The sequence below is a fragment of the Camelus dromedarius genome, chromosome 26 (assembly GCF_036321535.1).
Source record: "Camelus dromedarius isolate mCamDro1 chromosome 26, mCamDro1.pat, whole genome shotgun sequence".
NCBI lineage: Eukaryota > Metazoa > Chordata > Mammalia > Artiodactyla > Camelidae > Camelus > Camelus dromedarius.
This window is the reverse complement of record NC_087461.1, coordinates 12,598,475-12,615,496: the sequence shown is the minus strand read 5'-3', so window position 1 is coordinate 12,615,496 and position 17,022 is coordinate 12,598,475. Positions and strand designations below refer to the sequence as shown.

Genomic DNA, 17,022 nt, shown 5'->3' with positions numbered 1-17,022 from the left:
TAGAGTGACTGAGCCTTCCAGTGGCGCACATTTTTACATTCTTGGAAAAGTGGAATCATTGCATTCCTGAAGTTGAAACAAAAACTGGACTGCTCACACTCAATCACTCGAAATCTGAATTTCACAATTCCCGTTTCCCACGTCAAAATCATTCTCGGCATAGCATCCTTTTCCCTGGCCTATTTCCTAATTATGACACCTAGGTAACATGATTTAATTGTATTTCAACTTTTATCTTAATGAAGGTTTCTTTCTTTCATTTCTTAAAGAAAATACAAACGAATTGCAGGAAGACACATCTGTCATTTCATGTGTTGGACAAACCAATCAGAGAAAGTTCTACATGGAACTGTGTGACGCCTAGCTCTTGATCCCTTTTAGAACTGGAAGATGTAACTAGATCATGAGTCTGCTGCTGGTCCTTTTGAAACTTTATATTTCTGCTCTATGCTGTGACTTCCCAGGAGGAAGTGTTTTGGCAGTACCAGCTATTGTGACACACCCAGTCCCCTTGGTGTGCAAAGCAGGGCGTGCTGATACAGATTAAAAAAAATAAGTCATTTCACTCTTCAAGGCTTGTTGAGTACAAAGAAATGTGGAAAATGGACGTTCTGATTCCATTCCTGACGTCTCATTTTATCTCAGATCCCTGAAAGGCGGCAGTCACAAATGTAGCCAGGATGCATACTTTACACAGTACTTTTATTTAAAATGAGATGACTTACTTTTATGATGACAAACAAACTGCTATCAAGCCTCTTACACCAATTGGAATACTCTATTTTTCCCTTCTACGCAATACTTTGTCACCCCTGGCCCAGCACTTTGTCCCAAAGAGGAAAATGTTCATTTAGTCCTAGTGGTAGATTGTAAAAATCTCTCCCTTTGACTCTCCATCTATAATTTCATCATCCCTGCTAAAATGAATTGAATGCAGTATTTTTGCCTTATCACCACATAGATATCATAGCATGTTTGCCTTGAAAAGGCCCCCTGGGCTGTCTTACTATATGCTGAGAAAAAAATGCTATTTAAAACATGCCTGAAAAAATTCAGTCATTGCCATACTTCAGCCCTTGTTTTTTTTTGTGCAGCTTATATTTAGTAGGTGTAACTTGGAAGTTGAATTCACCAAAAGCATTCTTACCTGATAAGTGGAGAGTATTTGTGCTATTCAAGGAACTGAAAATATATTAAAATAAATAAATAGCCTGGGGAAGGCAAGCTTCTTTGCCCTAGACAAACACCTTGGAGAGACAAAGCAATGACTGTCGCTGCCAACTGAGGAAGTGTATTTTCATCAGCACCATCGCTGCTTAGGATTCCAGATTTTTTCTGCAGCATTTTGGTTTCCATACACTGAAATCACAGACAAAGTAAAAAGAAAATTTTAACCTCTGAAGTTATTCTGATTAAAACATCTCTAGGATTTCCCCCAAAGACAAGAAATAGTTCTTCATCTAAAAGAGGATTGACTTGTCTGTGGGAATACAACAACCATCATTCCCCAGTCTCAGATGGAACTCTATTTGGTAAAAATTCATTTATCTGACATGACACTGAATTTTCAAACTCCCCATTGGTCTTCAATTTCTAACTGTTTCCATTATCCCCTTAAAGATGTCTCTTCTTCAAGGAGACTCTTGCCCTTGTCATGAGTACACATCCTCTGTATAAGAGGCAGGACTAGTGGAGAACCATGTGCAGATCACTATTCATTTACCATGGAGATAGCAAAGGCGTGGACAGAATGGAGGATGTGGGTGCATTAAGAGCTGGAGTCAAGAAGACAAAACAGAGTAGTTTGGACAAAAGGGAATAAAGAAAGAGAGGGATGCTTGCATTCTCGACTATTTGGGAGGGTGGCTAGATTAGGGAATGACGGTATAAAGTTGTTCCTCTTGGGGATCTGGTTAAAGCCCACTTGGAGCTACTGGTAGTGGCTTGACCAACGGAGGTTGAGTCCTATGCAAACCAAGACCTGGAAAGAGTCATGCGGGGCTGGTCTGCCAGCACCTCGTGTGACCTCACACTCTCTAGTCAAAGACAGCAGCAGCCTGCAGTGAGGTGCCAACGGGCCTCCTGCTGAAGTCTGGACTGACTGTCTTGGTAGAGAAATCCTAGCCCAAGTGAATGGGCCACAGGCCCCTTCCCAGGAACTAGAGAGGACAGTAGTGTCCTCCAGGAGATAGTTGTCCTAAGGCCTAGTTTAGGGTTATGACTTATCAGTAGCTCAGTTCAACTTGACTGAATTGATGAATAAAGGGTCTGCATACAATACTGAATTACTTTTTTCTGTTCCAGGAATGTTTAATCTCACACACACACTGGGAAGCCTAGGTATGTGCAGTATGCGTTAGATAACCAGAAATCTGTATTGAATATATACACTCCATCTGCTTTGGAGTACTGGCTTTCCATTTGCATTTAATCTGTATCAAAAGACAGTAACACAAAGGATGACTAAAAACCTAGTGGCTAATTTGAACTGATCTCATACCATACAGACGTTGCACTGAGGGAATTCTGTGTAGGCACACCTCCTTATCTACATAGAAAACTGACTTCTATAAAGGAACTCCATTTTCTCATTTGGAAATAGAAACAAAGAAATATGGCCAAATTTTAAGATTCATGAAATTAGAGTTACTAAGGTGACATCCACAACATCCTTGTAGTCACTCCATTTGTTCTGCCAATAACAAGAGAAATTAAACCTATGTACAGCAAACTGGAGGATATGTTTTCTGGCGTTAAGCTGCAGCATGACTGCACAGACACCTCTGAACTCCTAGAAGCCAGAACTGAGGGCAAGAATCAAATTCATCAATACGTGTTGCTATAGAATGAATTTTTGTGCCCAATCTAAAATTCACATTTTGAAATTCTAACCCCCAAAGTGATGCTATTGGGAGATGGGGACTTTGGGAGGTAATTAGGTCATGAGGGTGGAGCCCTCCTGAAAGCGATTAATGCCCTTCAATAAAAGACCCTCAATAAGAGCTCTCTGGCCCCTTCTACCAAATGAGGACACAATGAAAAGGTGATCTTCCATGAACCCAAAATTCACCTCTCACCAGACACCAAATCTGCCCAGTGCCTTGATCTTGGACTTCCCAGCCTCCAGAAGAGTCAGAAGTAAACTTGTTGTTGAAAAGCCACCCAGTTTATGGCATTTATGTTACAGCAGCCCAAACAGACAAAGACACATGTCAATGAATACTTTGAGAGACAGAGAGAGAGAAAACAAAAAACTACATTTCCTCACACTCTTCAAAATGTGCTGGTGGTGCCTCAATTAATTCTTTAAGAAAATAGGGCTCAAAAAAACTCCTTCTGTTCAGAGAATTTTATCAGCTCAAACTTCCCACCACAAAGCAGAAAGCAAAAAGGTAATTGAAAGGCAGCTTTTGCTGGAATAGTAATGACGGTAGCAAGGTGCCCGGTTCCTAATAGTGGGAGCTTTGAGAGAAGAAACACACCTGAGACCCCTGAACATACATATGCAGCACCAATCAAAAGCCACAAAAGGGAAACCGTCTGTGCTGAATGTCATGAATAATGCTATTTGCAAGCTGCACCTTCAGGGAAGTAACTAATTATAAATTAATCTCTCTCAAACTCTTACTGCCTTCTCCCTCCCTGGCCAAAAGGCAAGGCGAATAGGCACGCTGCTCTCACCACGCCAGTTCAGTCCTTGGAGACTGATGAAAAGCCATGAGTCACACTCACCTTAGTGCCCAGGGGACTCAGAACAGAGCTATCCTGTCACCCGGCCTGCCTGCCCATCCACCCCCCCAACCCACCCTCCCAGCTTCTGGCTAAAACTCATCTGACAACTGGTTAGTCATTACATTTCCCCCTTTAGACTCAGAATTTTAAATTACATCACCTAACATCCCATAACTAAAAATCACAAATAGTTACCTCTCTTAGAAGTTTCTGAGTATCTTAGTAAAAAACAAGGGACTAAAAACTCATGCTCTGAGACTGTATCTTAGCAGCAGAGCCAGTTAGCTATTTTGACTTTCTTACCTGGCTTCTGGAAGTGTCAAAGTACTGCCTGGTAAAAGCCAGGATGTCTTCCATCTCATTCTGTGAAAGGAAATAGGAGTCTTCATCCTGCCTGAGGCTCAGAAGGCTGTGTAGGTAAAATTTATACTCCTTATTACTCATGTTGAGCTTTGAAGAGCAGATCTCTTCCTGATGAATGATGTAATAGAGGAGAAGAAAAACTCTGTGGACCACTTCCTCTCTGAGCTGATCCTCAAAATCTCCCCCAGCTATTAGTAACAGGGCATCTGGTTTGAAGCACTGTGCAAAATAAAAACGAAAAAAATAATTTAAAAAGTAAAACACAGCAACAAAGCTTGACAAATAGCCTTAGAACACTGACGACCACAGTTTCCACTGTTCATTATTTTATGAATAGGAGGGGAAAGTGGGCAGCCTCAATAGCCTGATTCAAATAAGACAGCCATGGTTGGACTTTTATATAACAATGATGCCCTCACAGGAAGTCCTCACTCCCTAAAAGCAGTCCCTCGAGCTCCAACTGTAATACCACAAGCTGTCAGTCTGCTGCCTTGATTGAAACCAGCTGGCTCTTTTGCTTTTAAAGTGATGCCTCATTGCATTCAGAATGAAATCCAAGCTCCTTACAATCTCCTCCTTGGTCTGGCTCCTGCCCACTCTCCCTCTCCTACCTTATCTTATCTTCTCCCTCCTCTCACTTAATTTCTGCCCCGTGAGTTTCTGTCAGATCCACCAAGCTCTTCCCCACCACCTTTCAGGTCTTCTTCTTCCCATGATTTCTCAGGTCTCAGCTTCAAGTGCCACTTCCTCAGGGATGCCTTCCTGGACACCCTGTCCAAAACAGAAAGCCCCCATCCCTGCCCATGTTCTCCAGAACAGCACCATTCAACAGAAATAGAATGCAAGCTACAGATGTGAGGCACACGTCATTTCAAATGTTCTAGGAGCCACACTTTAAAACAAAAAGAAACAGGTGAAATTAACGTTAATGACATTTTATTGAGACCTACGCAAGATACGATCATTTCAACATGTAATCAAAACTGTAAACAAAGTACTGTTAAGCTATTTGACGTTCTTTTTGTCGTGCTAAGTCTTTGAAATCTGCTGTGTATTTTACACTTACCAGCCTATCTCAGTTTGGACAAGCCATGTGCTCAGTACCCAACAGCCACACGCGAGAGCTAGCTCTAGCATGCACCATTGTTTCCTCTCTTCATAGCATCGGTGTTCTAATATTACTTTGTCTGCTTGCTTATTTTCTGTTTCCTCTTGAAGACAACTGGTCTAAGGCTTGATTTTGTCTGCTGTGTGCACAGACCTATCCTCAGCATCTAGCACCAGGCCTGGCACTTAAGAGGTGTGAAAATGGAATGAATGTGTACCATCTGCTTCTCCGTTATCCTACCTAAGAGAATGGATATCAGTTCATTTCTGGGGTGCAATCAATTGCCACATCCTGCTGTTCACAGAGAGTTTGGTGGTTCGAGAATGAACAAAAGATGCTTCTATGATGCTTTGTTTCACAACCCATGGACAGATGCCTGGCTTGTCTAATCTGGGAAGTTTACATGGCAGAGGAAGGTTTGAGGGGCAATGTCGTGAGACAGTGAGAGAAAGATAGACATGGAGGTTGTGGAAGAGAAGCTCTCCCAGCAAGACAAGAGTGTCTTTCTTCCACGACCGTTGGAGAGCTTCTGGAAATGAGTTTGGATCTGAGAAGCAGCCTATTACATGGCACCAGCTTCAGAGTGAAGGTGTCAAGAGATGCCTATCTTGAGCCTCAGGGGGATTGGCCCCACTGTGGGACAATCTACTAGAATATATTTTAATCTATTCTCTGAGGTGGAAGTTTCAGGGGTTCTAATTCCACATGTACTGTGAGTTCCGCGGCTCAACAACTGGAAAATACCATCTGAGCCAGGAAGAAACATGTCATCCATCTCTAAAGCAAAGCATTAATCACATTCTTCACAAGCCACAGAGATTCCAGTCTCTCCCCAAATCAACTGCGAGAGGACAAGAACTCAGCAAACAGAGGCACCGTCTTCCTAACAAGGCCACCTCTGAATGTTGATATTGAACTTGACCACCAAAACCACAGAAGCCCTTTTCTGTTCCCGAATTAGCCCTAGAGAAAAGTCCATGGGTTGGTAGCTGTTGACAGGGCTGACACCAAGACCCAGGGAGGTGAATCAGCTAACTCATTTTTTGTACCAAATAACCTCCTGAAACTAAAGTATTAGTAAAACTATTGGTCATATTAGCTACCATTTATTGGAAGTCACGTGTCCAAGACAGTGCTAATAACCTTCCATATTCAGGCATGCCTCAGTGTAGAAATCTAATCAGATGATCTTTTTTTTTCAATGGGGGTGGGGAACCTTATTGCATTATTTTAAATGGAAAAACAAAATGTGTCCAACCTAGGTAATAATCTACCAAATATTTCTGCACAATATGAAGCATTCAGAATACCAATGACCCAATTATTGAGTGCATAATGAATTAATAAATACATTTATAAGCAGTATGCAGATACAGCACAGAATCAAGTATGAACTGTCTTTTCCTTGTATGAGGAAGGTATATCCATAGTATGCGTGTAAACCAAGTTTAAGAGAGGATAAGGAATGTATTTAAAGCCATACAACTGACAGTGGTTGCATGGTCTTAATTCCGCTCTAGCACTGATAAATTTTATATTCTTATCCTTTATTTTGTTCCATGGAGAAGCTAAGCTGTGAACCATCTATGTAACTTGCTATGCAACTCCTCACCCAGTAATTTCTTCTCCCTCCTGTCTGGTAGGAAGAAACTGGGTCAATTAGGAGGCTAGGGGATTGGTAAGGATCTAATATCAACCCATGAGCACATGGTACAACCAGAGAGTTGAATGAGCTCATCTTGATAGACTTTCAGGTACTGTTCAGGTTGTCTAATGGGGCTGGGTAGGTAGGAACAAATGTGTAAGACCTCCATGAGGCCACCAGACTATGATATATGTGCCCAGGATGTCATGTATGTGGCCACTCTTCAACCCATCCAAGCTCCCCATGGCTCCTCCCCTCTCTGCTTTGGCTGTGGGTCTTTTTAGTGGTGGGAGGTGGCATGGCATGAGGCAGCAGAGAACAGGGTTAGATCTGTGATCACCCAGAGGTTCACTCTAGAATTGGTGTGTATAAAGTACACAACCTGGAAGGTAAATCGGTTTCTGACTCTGAAAGTTTTAAATAAGTTGTAGAAACATCTCATTTTGGCTGACCAGAGATTTTGGCCATCTTAAATGAACAGAGGTTGCTTACTCCTTGATTTAAGTTTTTGAGACTTGCTGAAATGAAACTGTGGATCAAGGGCCCATGGGCTGGAAACCTTGCACTCTAATCTTAGGCAAGTTACCTTAATACAGAAAGTGGTGGCTTGAGGAAAAGAATGCTGTACAGAGAGTCAGAAGGGCTAACATAAGAAAACATGGGGGGAGGGTATAGCTCAGTGGTAGAGTACGTCCCTACCATGCACAAGGTCCTGGGTTCAATCCCCAGTACCTACATTAAAAAAATAAGCCTAATTATCTTCCCCCAAATAAATAAATATATTTTAAAAAGAAAATGTGAATTCTGTTCTGGGCACGGACATGACAAAAAGCACAGTGGGGGTTGGTGGGGGGACTGGAATTTTCACTTCATCATCACTAGATTTGTTTTAATTGTTAAAAATTTTCAGAAGTGGCTCAGTTGTGGTTTGGGAGAGGATGTTTAGTAAAATTTCTGCAAATATTGGCAGCCCCTAGGCATCAAGATCTGTCCAAGGCTCTGAGTCTACTGAAGTGATTCTTTGTTAAAGAAGAGTGGACTCATTCAGAAATAATCCATTATTTCCCTTTAATCTTGTCAGGTGGAGGCATAAGTTTTAAGAGGGGAGGAAAAAAAAAAAAAGCACAGATTCTGGGAATTCGATTTTCAACTTCGTAAGGAAATGAACTTTGGGAAAAGACTCATCCAAATGTTAGAAGCCTTCCACACTAAACTAAATGGACGACTCAGATATGTGGTAGTAATTTTTCTATGACCCTGGAGCCAAATCAGACTGCCTTTACCCAGATGCTTCATTCAGCTTTGTTTGTTGCTTTGGCATTTCAGGTGACAGCCTCAGCAACAAAAAGCTGTATGAAATCTTCCTTCTTCTGCATTTACAAGGCAGTTGTCAGAACTTGCAGGATAAACTTTAGGAAGTTTAGACCGAAAGATGTTTAGAATTTGCCTTCTTTTGAGCTCTTAGATTTTTATAAGGTCTTCTGGGAAGGTGTCGGGGGTTGTTAGCAATTGACTGGAAAATACAAGAGGAAAATGATGTTTCTTCCTTCTCCTCCTGAAGACCTGAAAGGATGTCCGCTGATGGCTTCTTGCGGGTCTGTTACTAGATTTAATGGCACTTCCAGTGACAGAAAGAGAAGTCTTAACTGAGAAGAGTTCAGATAAACTTGTTCGGTGAACAAGATAAAGCTTGATGTTCTTCACACTTTATCCCATGACTGTTATGACAAATTTGGGAGTAGGGGTGAATTAAATGCAGAACCTGAAAACATTGGTTCTCTATGAATGTGTCTGAGAATTGCCTGGAGATCTTGCTTAAAAACCCCAAGCCCCTGGGACAGTCAAACCGGGACGGGGGGACGGGCGGGAGGGGAATGTCTTATTTTTTTAGCAGCACTGATGTTCCTTCACAAACACTGCTCCAGTGTCCCAGAAAAGGGGAGACTGGACATTTGCATGAGCTCCACGGACTATAAGGCGGGAAGGGAGCTTGAGCTCCTAGATTCGTTCATAGATGATCACGTGGCCTCACCTCATGGAGAGGCCCCCATTCCTGAGGACAGGATCAGCACCTCTGTCTTGAAGGTGAGGTCACTGAGGGCCCGCACATCCTAACAACTAGAAGGTGCCAGAAAAAGACTGATTGACCGCACACCAGGTTCCTTCTCCTTCACCCTGCCTGGAACCCATGCAGGGTCCTGGTTCTCATCATCACTGAAATGGAACTTATTCTTCTGGAGTTACTTAATCCTTCATTAAATTTATTAAAACCCCGTTCTAAGCCGTCTCATAAAAAAAAAAAAACCAAAGGAAAAGCCATGATCAGGCAAGACTATCCCTTTCCAAAGGCTGCAGCTTGAATGCATTTATTTGTAAAAGAACAGTGCTCTCAAATACTTCAGACTAATTTTTCTAGAAATTCAGTTTTTAACCTAGATTTGCAATAAAATTCAGAAATTTTTTCCCATCCCCAGAAATTCAAGATACACACATCCCTCTTTCTTCAGACATTTAAGGACATGAACATACTCCATTGTCCTCTTTTTACCACAGAATTTCTGATATGTACCCTTCCTCTCAGATGACAAAATCCCTAAAAAGACAAAAAAATCCAAAAAAAAAGCAGAAGGCTTCTGGTTTGCAGGACAATGTGGGTGTTGCTGGAATTAACAATTTCTAACTGGCATTTTACGAAAGGAACAGAGATTTCATGGGCTCCTTGCATAGAATATGGGTGATACGAATAAATTGGAGCCCGCCAAGTGGGTGACACTGAGATTTGCCTTTTTAAAATCTCAGTCTCTTAAGAGAAAGAGAAATCACCAGGGAGCGTGTGTGTCTTCAGAGCCGGTGACTCAGGCAATGTGTTTGCCTTTAGGGCCAGTGACCAAGGACCAGGGTGTGTCTTCATGGCCATTGACCCGGGGAGAGGGTGTGTCTTCATGACTAGTGACCCAGGCCAGTGGTGTGACTTCAGGGCCAGCGACCCTGGCACAGGGTTTTAAACCAGGGACAGTGACCCAGATGAGGGTATTAATTCAGAGACAGTGACCCAGGCCAACTCTGTGTTCCAGGACCAGTGACCCAGGTCCAGCGTGTGTCTTCAAGGACAGGGACCCAGGCCAAGGGTGTGTGTTAAGGCCAGTGACCAAGACTAACTGTATGTCTTCAGGGCCAGTGACACAGGCCCAAGTTTGCGGTCAGTGCTAGTGACCCAGGTCTAGGGTGTGCCTTCAGGACCAGTGACCCACGCCCAGAGAGTGCCTTCATTACCAGTGACCCAGGCTCAAGGATGTATCTTCAGTGCCAGTGATCCAGACCCAGGTTTTGGCTTCAGGGCTAGTGACCCAGTCCCAGGGTGTGTCTTCAGTGCCAATGTCCCAGGGCCAGGGAGTGTATCAGGGCCAGTGACCCAGGCCATGTGTGGGTCTTCAGCGCCAGTCACCTAGGCCCCGGGGGTGCTTTCGAGCCAGTGACCAAAGCCCAGATGTGCCTTCAGGCCAGACACCCTCGCCCAGAGTATGTCTTCAGTGCCAGTGACCCAGGCTAAGTATGTTTCTTCAGGGTCAGTGACACAGGACAAGTTTGTGCCTTCTATGAAAGTGACTGAGGCCCAGACTGGTAATTCAGGGCCAGTGACTCAGGTCAAGTTTGTATTCAGGGCCAGTGAGCCAGACAAACGGCGTGCATTCAGGGCCAGTGAACAAGGCCCAGAGTGTGCCTTCAGTAGCAGTGACCCAGGCCCATATTTGCAATCACTGCCAGTGACCCAGACCCGGGGTATGCCCTCAGCCCCAGTGACCGAAGCCAGCTCTACCATCAGGCCAGGCACACAGGCCCAGTGTGCAACTTCAGGGCCAGTGACCCGATCTAAGTGCGTTTCTTCAGGTCATTGTTTGAGGACAAGGGTATGCATGCAGCACCAGTGGCACAGTCCCTCGGTGTTCCTTCTAGAAAAGCGACCGAGGACCTGGGACTGCTTTCATGTAAAGTTACACAATCCCAGGGTGTGCCTTCGGGGCAGAGACTTAGGCCCCCGGGGTCTTCTCAAGTCCAGTGAGCAAGGCCCAGGAGATGGCTTCTGCGCAAGTGATCCAGGCCCAGGATATGTTTTCGAGGCCAGTGACCCAAGCCAAGTGTGCATTTTGAGGGCCACTGACCCAAGCCAAGTGTATCTCTTTAGGGCCAATGACCAAGGCTAACAGTGCATCTTCACTGTTAGTGACCCAGGCCGAGAGTGTGTATCAGGGCCAGTCACCCAGGCCAAGAGTGCGTCTTCACAGCCAGTGACCCAGGCCCAGGGCTGCAATCAGTGCCAGTGACCCAGGCCCAGGGAATGGCTTAGTCACCAGTGACCCAGGCCCAGGCAGTTTTTTCGCAGCCAGTGACCCAAGCCAAGAGTGTCTCTCTAAGTCCACTGACCCAAGACAAGTGTGTGTCTTTAAGGCCAGTGACCAAAGCCAAGAGTACTTCTTCACAGCCAGTGAACCAGGCCCCCGGGGATCTTCTCAAGGCCAGTGACCCAGTCCCAGGGGATGGCTTCTGCGCCAGCGACCCAGGCCCAGGCTATGTTTTCGGGGCCAGTGACCCGAGCCAAGAGTGCATCTCTAGGGCCACTGACCAAAGCCAAGTGCGTGTCTTTAGGGCCAACGACCAAGGCCAATAGTGCGTCTTCACAGTTAGTGACCCAGGCCCAGGGTATGCATCAGGGCCAGTGACTCAGGCTAAGAGTGCGTCTTCACGGCCAGTGACCCAGGCCATGAGTGCGTCTTCAGGGTCAGTGACCCAGTCTATGTGTGTTTCTTCAGGGCCAGTGACCCAGGCCCAGGGTTGCCATCAGCACTAGTGAATCTCACCACCCCCTCACCGGGTGGTCCCATTACCCTTAAAGTCGCGGGTGGGGGTGTCCCAGCGCAGGAGGACCTTAGGTGGCATTCCGCGGGACCTGGAAGGACTGCACGGGGCGGAGACTGACGCAGGGTGCCAGCAGGTAGCATCAGAAATCAGACACGACCGTCGGGCGAGCCGGGCCCCTGGCTTGCCAGGCCCCAAAAGCGGTGAAGTTTCTCCCCAATTTCCCGAATCCCAGCGGGGGAGGGGGGGAGGGGCGGGAGGGGCGGCGGCCCGTCCGGGTGCCGGGGCCTAGCGCTGCGGGGGCCGGGGCCGGGGTCGCCCGCCTCCGCCCAAGTGTTCCACGGAGGGCGCAGCGGGTGGAGGCGAGGCCCGCGGGCCCTCTCCCTCCTCCACCTCCTAGCCCCGGGCGCCAGGCCGCAGAGACGATTGCACAGCCAGCCGCCGACTAGCTTCTTCACCGGGAGTGAATTTCCGGGCTCTGCTCGTTCGCGGGGTGGGGCGCGGCACGACTTCCGGTTTGCGGGCTGGGGGCGGGGGGGCGCACGCGCAAGTAGGCGGGGGCGGGGCGAGGCGGGGCAGTGAGCACTGCCTTTTAAAGGGCATTTTAATGTATTCCCCCCCCCAAAAAAGAATTCGATGTGTTGAATGTTACCTTTGAGAACAGCTCTACTCTTCTGTATCCTTGTGCAAGTCCCCTTGTGTGAGATTATTAACATTTCCTTAATTTATACCTAGGGGTCCAGAGGCCTGCAGCCTTTCTCTGGAGGGGCCCTGTGTCTGAGGAACTCTCTCCTGCCTTTGCTTAGAGTGAGAAAAAGCTTTCTTAACAAACCGAAACAACCTAGCTAATTTTAACATTCATTTTTCCTTTACCCACTATTTTTCTCTGATTTAACTGTTTTAGAGTATGCTTTTCCTTTTATTTCTGTCCTTTGGTTTTGAGCAAAAGGAACATCTTAAAAATACCCAATCGCCGGGGGCAGTGTCTCTGGAATCCAGAGGATGGGCCCCAGCATTGACCGCATCAGGGGTGCCGGCATGGAGTGCATGGGTGCAGGCCTGGGCCACAGAATGAATTGTGTGGGCTCCGAGATTGAGCGCATGGGCTGGTCATGGACCTCATGGGCTCAGTCGAGCGCATGGACTCTGGCATGGAGCGTATGGGCCCACTGGGCCTTTACCACATGGCCTCCAGCATTGAGCACATGGGCCAGACCACGGAGCGCTTCGGCTCCGTGGTGGAGCGCATGGGTGCCAGCATGGGCTTTGGCCTCGAGTGTATGGCCACACTCATTGACTGAGTGGGCCAGACCATCAGGTGCATGGGCTCTGGTGTGCAGCGTATGGGCCCTGCCATCGAGTGCATGGGCCTGAGCATGGAGTGCATGGTGCCCACAAGTATGGGGGCAGGCCTGGAGCACATGGGCTCCATGATGGATCGCATGATCACCAGCCTGGAATGCATGGGAGCCAACAAACTGGAGCGCATGGGTCCCACCATGGGCCCTGCCCTGAGCGCTGACATTGAGCGCATGGGCCTGGCCATGGGTGGTGGTGAAGGTGCCAGCTTTGACCATGCCATCAAGGTGGAGGATGGCAACTTTGGAGGAAGCTTCACAGGTTCCTTTGGTGGAGCAGGAGGCCACGCTCCTGGGGTGGCCAGGAAGGCCTGCCAGATACTTCTGAGAAATCTTCCATTTGATTTTACATGGAAGATGCTAAAAGACAGATTCAACGAATGTGGCTACGTGCTGTATGCTGACATCAAGATGGAGAATGGGAAGTCCAGGGGGTGCAGTGTGGTTAAGTTTGAGTTGCCAGAGGTGGCTGAGAGAGCCTGCCATATGATGAATGGGATGAAGCTGAGTGGCTGAGAGACTGATGTTAGAATCGATAGAAATGCTTAAGCTGTTGCCTTTTTTAAACATCGATAACAGACCTCTGAATTTGTATTTTTTCTTGTTAACCATTTAAATTTGTTGGCTGGATGTATAAAGATGTTTTAAAAATTCAGTTGCTTTTTGGGGTAATTTGAATTACTTTTTTAATGACTGGGGTTCCATTTGACTGCATTGGGACTGCAATGTGCACCATTTTTTTTTTGTAGTTGTGTCATCTTGTTGACATCGAATATGACTTTGATAATAAATACCAGTTCCTGAAAAAAAAAAAAACCCCAATCGATGAAGATGCAATTCCATTATGCATCACTTCCTTTAATAGGGCCTATTTTAAACCTGGACTTCCTGGAACTAAGCTATCCAGTGGTTTATCAGAAATAATTAGACAGTTTGAATAAAGTATATTTACAGGTCCACAACTGCCTCTTTGGATATAAATTTATACAAAGCCATCAAAAGAACTCTGGTAAAGCCACTCCACTTGAAATGACGTCCTCACATAAATAGAATTATCCCAGCACGGTTGTTCAGGGAAAAGGATATAGAGGCAGAACCCACAAAATATTTGTTGTTTAGAATCAATCAAGAGTTTAAGAGAAACATACACAAGATCTTATGGTAGCTCACAGAGAAAAAAATGTGACAATGAATATATATATGTTCATGTATAACAGAAAAATTGTGCTCTACAATGGAATTTGACACAACATTGTAAAATGATTATAAATGAATAAAAAATGTTAAAAAAAAAAAGAGTTTAAGAGAATTCAACTTACCAAATGTAACACTAATGTATTAGAAGACATTTTCTTGGCTTCACCGTTACAAATCAATTGCAAATTTTTTTGCTTAGAGTCTACTTTATGCTTCACACTGCTGGCCGTGGGGTGCAGTGGATCAAGAAGTATTAAAAAAAATGCCCTGCCCTCAAGAAATTACAGTCTCATTGGGGAGAACAGACTACCCCTTGAGATAATTAAAGCATAATAAAATAAAAAATACTCTAAGTTTAGTGGTAGTTCAGGGAGTGGAGGACTCAGTCACCGCAGGCTGATGTAACTTTGAAAGCTTTAACAAAGGGGTTAGGAGTAAAGTCTTTGAAACCCCCAGTCACTCAACAAAAATACTTTCTGGGAGGGGCAGTGTTTTTAATGTTTATTGCTTTTTAATGTCTTATCTATGAATTATGTATTAGACCACCGAACACAGAGTTGTACTTGAGAGGAATAGCTGACAGTGGGTCAGGTGAGCTCAGAGGGAGGGGGGACCCAGAGAAGGTTTGAGAACTGGAGGCATCACTTGAGGGAGGGCAGGGCTGGGTGAGAGTCCGGGGATGTCAGCAAGAGGCTATTGACCCTTGGTCCATGTGGACAGAAAGCCTCAAAGATGGGGAAAAGAGGCAACCAAAGAGAAGTTTCCCCAAGCAATCTGTGCCTGCTGCACGATTCGGGGCCAGATTTATTAACCCTCCACTGAATATAAAGGGAGTTGAGAAGCATTACAATCCCTCTGATTATTTCTCGTAACCGTGGTCCTGGGCACAGTCACTGTCTGCAGGGGGAGCTTTATGGCCCTACCCTTCTTTGTTAATTCTCAGCCTTTCCAAGTGCCAGGGAGCATAACAACCAGACCTGAGCCATGGCAACACGACTCAAGACCAAGGAGAAACCAAGAAGAATACATAGGAGGCAATCGATCAGAGTAATTATCATTCGCTGAGCAGGTACTCTGCCCAGCACGGTTGTACATACTTATAAGTCAGTACTTCATTTAATCTTCAAAATCATAATTTAAGACTGTGTTTATCCCATTGTACAGATGAGGACAGTGACCCTCCTGAGGGTTACGTCACCAGCCTTAAAGGAACTATTAGAGTGCACCCCCTAATCAATTCACTGGATGAATAATTGATTGAACCAATCAATTAAATAAATGCTCCATGAGAACAAAAATTACCAAAATTATGAAGATTTGTAAAGTGCCTGAGTATGGACACAGTTCTTATGTACACAGATTACGTCTCTTGATTCTCACAGTTCTCGAAGGAAGACACGGTGCTTTCTCCTTCTGTGGATAAGAAAATGGACACCCAGAAAGGGAATGTGACTCGCCTGTGACTTCTCAGCTTGTAGGAATTGTTTGAAACAAGCTTCAAACCCAGATGTTCAAACAACAAAGCCATTTTTGTTCTCACCAAGGGTTCCAAGTCCAGGGATAGAAAGACAGTCTGGGGACTGAAGGGAAGGCTGCCCTCCATGGATGAGCAGTTAGAACTAACAGAAGGTTCAGCTTTCCCATGATTATTATTTCTTGTGATTCCCCTCTACCCCATTATCTTGTGTACAAAATCTGCCTTTTTTCAACAGGGAATTTTTTTGGTGGAATCCTGGTGTACAGAATGTGAGCATACACAAAGACTGCCCCCTACCCTGAAACTGGTCTCGTGCAGGAGGAAGGTGTAATCACAGTGATTTCCAGAATCAGGAGAGGAGAAGCTAGCAGAATCCCTGGGAGTTGTGAAAAAGAAAAAGGGGAGTGAGAAGAACAAGAACAGATTTCAAAGGTTGGCATCAGCACTTAGCTGGTGAGAGACCTGCCCAGTCCCTGCCACTAAGGATGTCACCATGGCAGTGGGGTCCCTGGGAATAGGCTTCTTCAGCCAAACTCCCTGCCAACCCCCTAGTATCTACCCCACAAAGCTAGCCCCTCTCTTAGAAAGACAGTGTGGAAATCATTAAGATAATGCAGTTCCTTGCTGACTTTGCCTTTGGGAGGACCAGGTGGATCCCTTGAGCCAGACTTTCTTTGAATGGAAGAAGTAGAGGAGTTGCTGCCATGTCAACACCGTTCCCCTGCCCATTTATACCATCCGTGAGCTGGGGGAGATCCCTGGAGGAAGTGATTCCCCACCTACTTCACCAAGGCAAGGAAGTCACCAAGGACACACAGACGGAGAAGAGCCTTAGGGAATGTTCCCTCTAGCCTGAAGTGGATGCTGGAAGTTGCCATGGCAACCGATTTCCTTGCCCACCAAACCATGAAGGAGGGAGAGCAGCAGAGCTAAAGGGCTGCAGAGGGAGCCTGCTCCTGCCAGTGCAGCTCTGGGCTCCCAATGGGATGTGTGGGGAGCATCTGTCTTAGGTCAGGTGCCTCCCTGGGAACCCAACCCTTCCCTGTGGTACCTGTAAGGACAAACTGGGTATTAGCTCTTTTCCATGAAATGACAGTACTAATGAAGCAGGAAGTTGAAAAGGAACAGCTGAAGAAAACAGGTGGATGGTTGCTGTCCATCTCAGCAGCGGCTTTGTCATCGGGAAGCTTTGAATTGCAATTTGAATTGAATTTCCTCATTTGTGTCTCAGTTCTTGAGTTCCCTTGGGTTAATCCCTCAACTAATTGTAATCGAATATTCAAACAGG

At 45.6% G+C, this 17,022-nt stretch overlaps 1 protein-coding gene and 1 pseudogene across 1 annotated transcript in view; one reads left to right on the top strand and one right to left on the bottom strand.

The window, feature by feature from the left end:
• SLC39A12 (solute carrier family 39 member 12) overlaps positions 1-4,191 on the bottom strand; it is a 62,881-nt gene extending 58,690 nt beyond the window's left edge. Inside the window, 3 exon segments of the mRNA XM_010981962.3 lie at positions 1,148-1,196; positions 1,198-1,359; positions 4,036-4,191. Coding sequence (XP_010980264.3) covers positions 1,148-1,196; positions 1,198-1,359; positions 4,036-4,176 — 352 coding nt within the window. The 5' untranslated portion in view covers positions 4,177-4,191.
• An 8,471-nt stretch (positions 4,192-12,662) lies between these two features.
• Positions 12,663-13,757, top strand: LOC105090620 (heterogeneous nuclear ribonucleoprotein M-like; annotated as a pseudogene).
• Positions 13,758-17,022: the final 3,265 nt, after the last annotated feature.